The following is a 12,244-nucleotide window of genomic DNA, read 5'->3' as shown; positions in this document are numbered from 1 at the left end:
AAGGGGTAGAGATAGATCTCATTGATCCAGATGATCACAGTGTGGAGGGCAAGAAAGAGGTCCCAAGAGTTGCTCCAATTCCTGGTTAGGTGAATGGGTAGCTGCTGGTGCATGCAGTTAATTAAGCAGAGGAAGGATCAGGCTAGGGGGAGAAAATTGATAAATTTTCAGAATATTGACTTTATGTCTGTGAGTCCATTATTTGAGAAGTTTGGCTGTGAAGAGTGTTAGAGAAGTAGGGAAGTAATTGGCAGAGATGTGGGACCAGCAGGGGTAATATTAACAAGCAATATCTCCTAAGTTTTCCAGATGAGAAAAAAAATCACCTGAAGTTTTTATAAAGTATCCAAACTCCATTCTCTTTTCCTGGAGATTATTGGGATAGACCTGGACAGTTGTATGTGTAATAGGTTCCCTGGTGATAAGAATAAGATAGTGAGAAAGAATATAATAGAACATATGTTTGTGGCAATGATCCTACATAAAGAAAGAGCCCGGATATGTAGAAGAGAGAGAGGGAGACAGGGAGAGAGGGAGAGTAGAGGATTAGCCTCTGACAAACAGACAGACACTTCCTTTTATAATTAGAGGAAAGAAGGACAATATGGTTAGGTGCAGGTGCCAATACATTTCTGTTTTGCTGTGGGAAGTTCCCATCTAATGGCTTATTTTCTCAATAAAGCATTTGGCAGGGACATCACTAAAAATTAAAGAAGTGGGTCATTTTAATCAGTTATGAAAAGGATGAAATAATCATTGTCAAAAGGAGGAAAGCAAATTTTCTAAGGAGAAAAAACATTCTCGACATAGTTGCATATAGTAGTGTGAGGTTGTCAATAATAAATGCATTATGACAAAATCTAACCCATTGTGTATTTTGATGGTAATAAGTAAAAATGTAAATGTAATTGCCCAAATGTTTACATGCTGTACATTAAGATGGTTGTTTTTTCATAGAAAATATTGATTTTTTTCTAAAATTATGTTTTATGACAAAATACATCAAACTTGTTTATGTATTAAAGAAAAATATGTAAGGAAAAAGTATTTGATATATTTCAATAAGAGTAGAAAAGTGAATTATGAAAGTATGTTAAAATTTGGATGCTAGGACATAGCCTCACATATTATGATCTGATAGTAAGACTACTTTTCTCTATGAAACTGGTATTAGATATCCCTACATTACATTACATTACATGAGTTCACTTTGAAAATGGTTTGAATGTTTTTATGATAGGTAAAGCCTTTTTTTTCCCTGTGATTACTATCTATGCTGTAAAGATCAAAATAAATGGCTTCAGAGTACCAAATGAGGACCACATGGCCCAGGGAAGGACAGGTTTGTCATCCTGTTAGTTGTTAAACTGTCAAGTGAATTTCTAAGAGTCTACATAGTCTCTGTGAAGTTTGGGATAGAGATTTATCCTTATGGAATAAGTTATGGGTCATTTTATTTAAGGATTTACTACTAGATTCAATCATAGTGATTCCTAAGTGTTATTTTCAATAAATAATCTATGATTCTTTTATACTGATATTAAGATCTTGTTTATGATTCTCCTACTTAACTTTTTCAACTATTATGTAAAAACTGCGTAATGTGCACTCAATATAATCAACACAAAATGGGTAAACTGAAGACCTAATACTATAAAGCTTCTAGAAGCAAACACAGGAAGAAAGCTCTATGACACTGGTCTTAGCAACAATTTTGTAGAGATGACACCAAAATCATAGGAACTAAAGCCAAATTAAACAAGGAGGATTATATCAAACTAAAAATTTTCTGCACAGTAAAGGAAACAAGAAAATGAAAGGCAATCCACAGAAGAAGAGAAAATGTTTACAATCAATATATCTCATAGATGGCTAATATCCAATATATATAAGGAACTCATATAACTTGATAGCAAAAATAATAATACCCCTATTAAAAATGGGCAAAGGACATGAATTGACATTTTTTTCTGAGGAAGACAAATGGCCAACAGGTTCATGTAAAGGTGGTCAACATTGCTAATCATTAGAGAAATGAAAATCAAAATCACAATGATCTATGACCTCACACTTGTTAGGATGGCTATTATCAAAAAGTCCAAAGATAACAACTGTTAGGGAAGATGTGGAGAAAGGGAACATTGGCAAGTAAGGAAATGTAAATTGGGACAGCCATATGGAAAAAAAGTATGAAGGTTCCACAAAAAACTAAAAATAGAATCACCATATGATCCAGCAGTCCCACTCTGGGTATACAGCCAAAGGAAATGAAGTCAGTATTTCAAAGAGATATCTATATTCCCATGTTCATTGCACCATTATTCTCAATAGCGAAGATATGGAATCAACATAGGTATCCACTGACAGAAGAACGGATAAAAAAAGTTTATATGTTAAAATTTCGCTATTTTATTCCCTGTGGATTTCAGGGGCATTGATTTTTGATATCTTAAAATATAGTATTAAATATGATTGATTTTTTAACAAAAATATGATACTGAGGCATGGTTAATCAAACTTGTAATGTACTTACATATTCACTCACACACACACACAAACACACACACACACACGCCCTGCTTGATCTTCAAACAGATAACTTCAGGCAAAAACCAAGGAATTTCCCATGTATTGAATGCCAGCTTTAGTCAGTAAGCTTTGTAGCAATGGAAACAACAGGGCAGGATAGTATTATTGAGACCTAAAACTGGCACAATTGAGAATCAATATTGAGAAGCAACTGGTTATGCAAAGAAGGCACAATAACCCACAAGTCATCATTACTGATAAAACTCCATTGTACCAATCAAGATATTATTGAACTCACAAGTCCAAGCCATTGAGTAGGCATATCGCTAGAGGTCCCAAATAGGTCTGAAATGCTTCTCTCTCTAGTTGTCAGGAAGAATGTTTTAAAAGTATAAAATATGTACTAACTTACATGATAAATCAGAAAGAAAAATTAAACGCCTGTAGAAGAATGCATTATCAAAATGTAAAAGAACTTTTTTTCATATGCGTGCAATGAGAATCAAAATTATTAAACAAGATATCTTTGCCTTTAATTACTCTGAGAGGCACTAAATACATTAATATTTATTTTCTTCTTATATGGCCTCTGACAAAATTCATCTCTTCTTCCTTCTTTCTTCCACTGTACTTTGTAGATACACTTTAATTTACATTCTTCTAAACACTGAGAGAACTCAGTGGTTCTTAACCTAGAGGAATATGCATAAAATTAAATAGACTTTGTGCATCCAGGATTGCATTATAGCTGTAGAGTATTAACATTTGTGGTGTTTTCCAGGGGCACTGGCTTTATCTTACTCTTAGTTTTATATTTAGTGGTGTCTAGCAAAGTAATTGGTATGCAATATGGATTAAACAAACATTTGTTTAATTAACTGGGGAAAACTTGCATATTGCTAGTCAGTGCAATATTTTGGATAATTTCTTTTTCATTATTTCAAATGAAAGATGAATCAGGACTGCTTTAGTCATGAAGAGTGAAAAGAAGTATGTGATCAGTATATTTATTTATTTTATTTATTTAGAGACAGAGTCTCACTCTGTTGACCAGGCTGGAGAGCAGTGGCATGATATCAGCTCACTGCAACATCTGCCTCCCAGATTCACAGATTCTCCAGCCTCAGCCTCCCAAGTAGCTAGGATTACAGGTTCCTGCCACCACACCAGGCTAATTTTTGTGGTTTTAGTAGGAACGGCAGTTCATTATGTTGCCAGGTTGGCCTCGAACTCCTGACCTCAAGTGATCCATCAAAGTGCTTGGATTATAGGCATGAGCCACCACACCCCACCAGTATTCCTATTTCCCAAAGACTTAAAAAAGCCTGAAGGTAGAGTCAAGATACATGTTAAAACATATCTCAGAATTTCATCATTCCTATTAAGGAGCAGGAGAATGAGTTCTAAAGATTAAAAAAGAAAGGGAAAATACATCTCTCTAATATTGTGGAATACAAGTTTCAAATAATGCATTTGTGGGGTGGGCTAAAAAAATTAACATCTTGGAGATAGCAAACACAAATTTCAGAGTGAATGCAGGATACCAAATTGAAAGTGTCACCTTGCTGCCGCACTGGTGACGATCTTCAGGCTGCCGGGATTCCGGATAAGCTTGTCCAGAATGCTCACAATCTGCTCAAACTTCGGTCTGTTGTTCCTGTCTTTCTGCCAGCAGTCCAGCATCAGCTGATACAAGGCAGCTGGGCAGTCCATAGGGGGTGGCAGTCGATAGCCCTCATCTACAGCTTTAATTACCTGTGTGAGAAGCAAAGTTTTCAGGAACCAGGAAGTGTCACTTACTTTACGTTTTCATGGACAGGGCTCACAAATGTGGTTATTTTAAAGGTAAACGGGAAAACTTCTCATTTTCAGTTGCCTAAAAGGATAACAACCGATCAAATAAATAAGAAATTATGTATGCCTAAAATATTATATAAAGGAAGATTGAAAGAACATAAATGTGGGAAAGGAGAGTATATAAAGATCCTTTGCAGGTTAAAATAAAAAGAAATGTTAAATGATAGAGGAAATTTGGTGTTATAAAGAAATTATCATTTAGTTATATAGTTCTCTATGAAAAACATATATGAATGAATATGGACAAAATTAGTATACAGGTTTTAGTCATACCGCAGGTCAAACGGTCCCTTTCAAATCATAGTAATTTTTTTTTGTAAAATCCTAAGTGTTGTAAAATTAAGTAACTATTAGTTCATTAGTACTCTTCAATGGTGTAAAGCAGTGACTTTCAAACTTCAACGTGTATTAGAATCTAGAGGTTATCTTACAGGTCACTTATTTCATTACATTTTCACTACAAATGTTTCTTTCATCTTTTTTCTAAACCCGTGCTTGAGGGAAATATGTAAATCTGTAAGAACAGTTAATATCCTTGTGAGACTTGGAAACAGTTTCATCGCTGCTAAATATTTTATTTCAATGTTACAAACCAGGAGTCACCCGGTTTCATTATGTTCCACTTCCTTGCACAGCTTGATCTTTTCATCTGAACTCATAACTCATAGACCACAAATACTTACATCCTGATTGGACATCTCCCAGTATGGTCTCTCTCCATAAGACATCACCTCCCAGAGAACAATCCCATAACTCCACACATCGCTGGCTGACGTGAACTTGCGGTAGGCTATAGCTTCTGGTGATGTCCACCTGATTGGGATCTTCCCTCCCTTTGAATATAAAATCATGTTAGACATAAATGAGCAATGCATAGAACATATAATATACATAACATAGTCTGAAACCTGACAGAATTTCTCATAGTATTTCTGTTCTGAAATGGAATATGAATTTCTGTTAAACATTCTGATGTTATTCTATTTTAATACCAACCAGAAGTAGCATACCATTTACAGCAAATTTTACTTCCAAATAATTTGGAAGGATTTTGAAATTACATATAAAAAAGAAAATTGCTTAAATATTGACATTTTATATCAACTATAGCATGTAAATTAATCATCTGCAACAAAACAACCTGAAGTAGATGTGATATGACATGTATTAGAATTAAAAGAGGTATCACAAATCAACCTTCATTGATTTAACCCAGATTTATGCTTGACCAAGCAATCGAAGTTCAGCATGTGAGTAAGTCCATAGTTGCAAAGAACTTAGGCCACTCCCTGGCACATAAGTACTTACAGGTGTTTGTTACCTAAATAAACTAAAAATAAAATATTTTTTAAAACTCTCTTCAATATAATAATCATCTCGATTAATTTACTGCGTGCTTCATTTCATCATTAATCATTGAAGTGTCTTCTGGATAGTAGGCAAGCACCATATAAATTAGACATAATAATTACATTACCAGAATGTATAATTTAGAGGAGAATAATATTGCTTTTATGAGTTATGGGAGATATAAAAGTGTAATGTCTACGGAATTTGCTCTTAGTTCAATAAATACATTTAATAAAGATGTACGGATTGTCAACCGTATAGGAAGTATTATGCTAGTTATTTTAGTGAAACAATTATAAATAACATAGTGGCTCTTTTGTTTGGAAAGTGTCAGGCAAACAGGAATAATAATGAGTTACTGCAAAAAACTAAATACAGAATGAAATAGGTATCTAGCACACTGCTTTTCAAACTTTACAATGCATATAAATCATATACAGCTTACTCCCAGCAAAATGAAAATTTTGATTCAGGAGGTTGAGTGTGTAGTCAGTGTCTGCATTTCAAACAAACTCCATGTGATGCTGGTCCATGGACCTTACCCTGATTAGTAAGACAGTAGTAAAAGCCACTGTGGATGTGGAACATGGAGCCAAGATTCTCACTAGAGAAACTGAGGAGGTCACTTATGAATTAAGTGACCTCAATTTCAAGTGAAGTCACTTGAAAGATGAGTACAATATTTGATATAAGAAAAAAGGGATGGATATTTCAAAGAACTCACATCATCAAAATCTTAAGCCATGTTCATCAAAATATGACTGATTTCTATTGGGCCTCATAGCACGCCACTGGATTTAAAGTGATGCTCAAGGGGGCAATATAGTGCTTTACACAAATGGATTAGCAACTTAGGAGACAAGTTTCTAAGCCTTGTTATGCCGGAATGTGAGCCTCATCTGTTACTGAGAACGTAATAGTCCTGATTCATAGCATTGTTGTGGGACTAAACCACAGATTGCAGTAAAATCTTTAGGCTTCTTCCTAGGACATAGTAAGGACTCAATAAATGTTAGCTCAATACTCTCATATTCTGAGCAAATGGCATAAATCAAAGCAATTTGCTTTGATTTATGAGAAAACTCTACGTTCTAGAAAAACAGTTTCCGGTGTGAAGAAATATAATGGAAGAGGAAGTTAAAATGTCCAATTTTTATTTAATCACAGATACACTTGGGAAACTTTATCTTGGCTAGGAGAGTGCTAAGATTGGAACTAACTCAGCAAAACTGAGCACTTCTTGCTGTTTTGGCACAAGTGAGCTGCTCAGGGAGAGCACTGCCAGAAGCTCTTTGAAAAGGTAGAGCTTACACAGTCGTGAAGAATGCATGAAACTGCGCAGAGAATTGAGGAAATGGAAAAGCACCAACAGCAGGAAGAATAAGCATGCAAAGACACACAGTGAACACAACCTTCCTAAGAAGCTACCAGGTGAAGAATAGTTGACAGTTTCTATTGATGAGGTAAAACAAATCAAATTGGAGAGATCGGAGCCAGAGAAAAGACAGCCTTGGAAGTTAGGGAGATAAACTACAGTGTGTGAAGTGCACTAAAACCCCCAAAGCACTCATCTACATATGCCTAGACCAAGTTTATGTTTTCATAATTCAAAATGTCAAATACTACCCCCTGATATTGACAAAAGCGGACTTATACATGTAGCATTGAACAAAATCTACTCAGGATACCAAATGGAATCATTGGACCTACTTTCTCCTTCTTAAGAACTCAAAGAATTAACAAAAGTCAAACAAAACTGTATTCATAGGACGAGGGAGATACAGTATCCTAAAAACCTCAATTAAATATCTTATCTCTGTTAGAGACACTTGTCATTTTCCTAACCGCCTTTGCTACTTTTCTTTTTCCAGAACCAAATTACTGAAAGCATATAAGTATGTTTTCAGTCTTTTACTGAAAGGATACTTTGAGTATTACTGAAAGTATGTAGGTATACTTATACTGAAAGGATCGTTTCAGTATTACTGAAAGTGTACAGTGTACTTAAATGGCACTAAAAAGAGAAAAAAAAGGAAAAGAAAAAGCCCTTTCTATGCTGAAAACTTTGTACCTATTTAGAAAATATGAGGCCCAGATATTTGTTGCCTTACCGAGGTCTCTAGTTGAAATTAAAATAGTCATAAGAGAAAAAACAATAGGTTGCTGACAGCCTTGAAAGAGAAGTGTATTTATTTGGTTTAATTCAATCAGGGTTAAAAAGAAACACAGAAGAGTTGTTTCATTTTTAGTGTTTCTTCACCATTTTCCAGAGAGAAGAGCGTTGAGATTAATAGAATTTCTTAAAATAGCGATATACTGAAAGGTGATCTTTTTTAGGAAGAACAGAGCCATGTTTCTGTTTAAACTCGGAAGGAGAATCCTCTTTTGCGCTGTTCTAAATGCAGACACAATAACGTTGGAGAGGTAACTGCTGTGTCGCATGATCATATCTTCAAGGAAAGCTTCACTCACCTGAATCTCTTAACTTGCTTGGGACTTGTACAGTATGTTCTCTAATGCAGTACATGGTTATAGATTCAAGCAAATTGTCTCCAGAATATTTTCCAACTAGATGTGGTCTATTTGCTTACACCTGTGTAAATCTTATTAAAATGTTTAAAACTTACACAAAGAGATATATGTTTGGAAAACTGTATAGTGAATTATCTTAATAAGAAAAACTTAAATTTTCAATTCTGCTCTTCCGGTTGTGTTTTGTAATTGTTGTAGCCTGCACGCACACACACACACACACACACATTATTGTTAGAATGACAACTTTAAACCTTTCAATGTAGCATACTTGCTGATCAGGTGACCTATACACTATCTTTAACTTTGCACTAATTTTTAACAAAATATTCTGGCTCTTAGCTCACTGTGGTACCGTGGAAAAGTCTCATGGCCACATTGTGCAGTAAGTGAAATGACAAAGGCCTCTTGCTACAAGATTTGCTAGCTTTGGAAATGTAGGTGTGGTCTTCTCACTTGTGTCATTCAGGTTTTCGATTTACACTTTCCTTTTCCTTTTTGTCTCTTAACTATATCAAGGGTTCAGTTGCTGCCCTTATGGGAAAGCACGAGGAAGTGGGGCAATCTAATTTATTTTTCATTTGAGTTTGGACATGTTATTACAAACACACAAAAAGTAAGTGGCATTCAATCAGTTCAACAATGAAACTAGGGTGCAGTGCTTTAAATGTTTCCTTAAATTATCCAGATACTGCTATTGATCAATTGGTGTACCAGTTCTTTTCCTCGCTGTCCAGATTTCATCCCAGGTCACCATTAATTGAGCTTACGTACTTAGAAGTAAACATATTTATTTTTATTTTTAATGGAAAACTCTTAATTTATATTTTTATGTATGACATCCAAACAATTCATTCTAAAACAAGAGCTGGGACTAATTTAAACTCTTTATTTAGAAGAAAATGTGAACGAGTGTTGTTTCCTTGCCCATTGTTACTGTTGAAGTTCATAGACAGTTAGGTCTGGAGTGCAGTGGTGCTGTGCATTCTTGGCCCACTGCAACCTCCCCCTCTCAGACTCAAGCTAATTCTTGTGCCTCGGCCTCCTTAGTGGCTGGGATTAGAGGTGTGCGCCACCAAGCCTGGCTAAATTTTGTACTTTTAGTAGAGACAAGGTTTTGCCATACTGGCCAGGCTGGTCTCTAACTCCTGGCCTCAAGTGCTCCACACGCCTCCAACTACCAAAGTGCTGGGGTTACAGGTGTGAGCATCGCACCTGGCCAACAGTTAGCTATTTAGCCCAGAATTTATTCAATATTCATGAAACATTTGGCCTTCTCATTAGAGAATTTTCATTATCTGCTAATACGTAGCTTATTAGACTGATTAGTTTAACTCCAATAATGAAATAATCACAGATTCAAGACTCTTATCTCTTTTCTAGCTAACCATATTGCAAATGACACCATCCATCATTGAGGGAATCAGGAAGAGAATAAAGATGATCGAGAATTATATATTATTATTTAGAAAATTTTGTCATTTGTCATGAATTTATCATATATATAAAGCAACTAAAAAAGTGTCTGCTCCTTAATAGCGTGTTCAATAAATGCTATGCCCGTTCCTTCTTTTCAGTTCCCTTTAATTGATACATTTACTGTTGATGTAACAAATTTCTTAAATGACACTACTAGGGAAAGCTCACTGTTAGCTACAAAACAATTCTAATTTAGCAATTAATACTAAATCGGATAAAAAGAAAGTGTTAAAACTTCTCTTATTCTATGGCAAGCAAATAATATCAAGTTGCTCTGGCTTTAAAAATAAAAGAATAATAAACCAACATGGTACACATTTAATTTGAAGTAAAAAAAAATCAAACTACAGGTGAAATTTCAAACCAGCAAAATGATTATGGAATTTAAGAAAAGGTAGATGCATCCATTCTCATAAACTCTTTAAATTTTTCATTGTAGTTTCAAACTCTTTGTGTTCAACACTAGTAAAAGTAGTAGTAGTAGTGCCTGTCATATCAACTGCAACAAATAAAAATAGTAAACCCAAACTATAATTTGAAATCGTAAGCTTATGAAAAACTGAATAGATTACAAAGCTGAAGATAAAGAGTATTAACTCACAGGAACCTGTGCTCTCCATAAACAATACACATTCACTACAGAGGGCAATTTTCTCTTTTAGGTGTTATATTGGCAGATGTGCAGTTTAGGCATTCAATAGATGCTCAGTGATCTTAATTGAATTCCCCCTGTGTACATGCTATCTTCCCAAAGACACGGTCTTTCTTCTTGGGAGGCTTTTTTTTTTTTTTTCTTTTCTCCTGCTTTCTGTAACTGGTAAAGTTCTTATCTGAACATCTTGGTCAAACGTAAACTCTTTGGGTGAACATTTGAGACTCTTCCAGCAAGAGTTGGTCACTCCATCTTCTGTGATCCTTCTACTGCTTTACTATCCTGCCTGATCTGGGATGTCTAGAGGAATAACCACCTGCCCCGCTTCACCACTGCATTCCCAGTTTAAAATGTGTCTTATTTTCTACCTCTGCTGTTTACAACACTTTATTGCTTGCAAAAGAGCATGCTGTTCTGTCAAGTGAGAATATGATTTACAATTTTGTGGACTTAGCAAAGTAGATTTTACTAAAGATTTCTGATCATTTTGAGCATTTTAAATGTGCAGTTCATTTTCAGTTGATAATGAGTTTAGTCTAGTTTTTCATAATGTATGTGAATGTGAATGAGCCAATATAAACATAATAGTATATTTTATTAAATCTTACTGCTTTCTAATGTCCTCTTTTTTCTTATGCTACTATTTAATAGTGTTGTTACATCAATACATTTGAAAAACTCCACAATGATAGTTAATATAAGATTCACTGAGCACCAACTTTTTTAGAGTATCTGTAGAATTATGAAAATATGTCACAAGACGTTGTATGGATTATATGTTTTAGAGTTTGCAGAATGCTATAAAGATTTTCATTTGACTCCATAAACAATACACATTGTACATTGACTGCTTCAATATTAATGTTGTAGGTACTTTATTAACCTAAAACTATAATTAATTAAAGAATAATTTTAGTTTATACACTTGGACATTACCCCTTTGTAGAATGAGGCTAAGTAAACTGTGAAAACATTTTAAAAATTACACAAGGGTAAGACTTACATACTGACTAAAATATCCGATATATTTGTCTTCTAGAGGTATACATTTATGTATGATTTTACTCCATGATGTCTTGATAAAATGAAAATAGAACATCAAAACTAGAGTGGCTATGTTTCAAATTTAGAGCCCAGGGTGGAGGGTGGTAAGTAACTTCAAGTGTTTAATTGAAACCAAATGAAAATAAAATTGTAACAGGCACACAAGACTTATGATTTGTTGCATTATGTTTGTGATAGCTTGACGTTCCACATTCTAGGAGGCCTGATAACAGATGGCTAGTCTGTTGCACATTTGTTCACAAATGGTAACGCAGTCTATATTGTCCTATGCAACTTGCAGCCTAATATGAACAGGAAGAAATAGAAAGTACTTGAGAGAAACATTTGATCCCCACTCCCATTTTTTGCACATGATGGGAAGCTTGTAGGGCAAGGTTTCTTTAAAAGGGCACTGTTGACCTTTCACCCCAGATCATCCTTTGCTGTGACGGCTGTCCTGTGCATTGTAGGATATCTAGCAGCACTTCCACTGCTGTCGTCTAGATTGCATTAGCATCTTCCCAGTTGTGACAGCCAAAAATGCCTCAAGACCATACCAAGTATCTTCTGGGGAACAAAATCATCCCCATTTGAGAACTACTGCTTTAAATGTTGTACAATCAGCAAAGGAAAGGAAACCACATGAGGTCTACAGATTATCTGGGATTTTATATAGACTAAGTGAAATCAACTTTCTAGGGATATTGTGTAGCCCTGTCATAGGCTATACCTTTACTAATAGAAGAGTAGGGGTCAAGTTCACCAGAGTCAATCTTCTAATACTTGGATTTTGATGGTGTA

The 12,244-nt window shown here is 35.0% G+C and overlaps 1 protein-coding gene across 1 annotated transcript in view; it reads right to left on the bottom strand.

Annotated features, from left to right (window-relative positions):
* The window catches only part of EPHA3 (EPH receptor A3), a 357,317-nt gene that overhangs the window by 21,510 nt on the left and 323,563 nt on the right, over window positions 1-12,244 (bottom strand). The window contains exons 14-15 of the mRNA XM_007986149.3: window positions 5,070-5,219; window positions 4,091-4,284 (exon numbers count right to left, since the gene is read on the bottom strand). Of these exons, the coding sequence (XP_007984340.1) occupies window positions 4,091-4,284; window positions 5,070-5,219 (344 nt within the window). The remainder of the gene's footprint in view (window positions 1-4,090; window positions 4,285-5,069; window positions 5,220-12,244) is intronic.

The sequence above is a fragment of the Chlorocebus sabaeus genome, chromosome 22 (assembly GCF_047675955.1).
Source record: "Chlorocebus sabaeus isolate Y175 chromosome 22, mChlSab1.0.hap1, whole genome shotgun sequence".
In the NCBI taxonomy this organism is placed as follows: Eukaryota; Metazoa; Chordata; class Mammalia; order Primates; family Cercopithecidae; genus Chlorocebus; species Chlorocebus sabaeus.
Note: the sequence above shows the minus strand (reverse complement) of the source record. Positions and strands in the feature narration are given on the sequence as shown.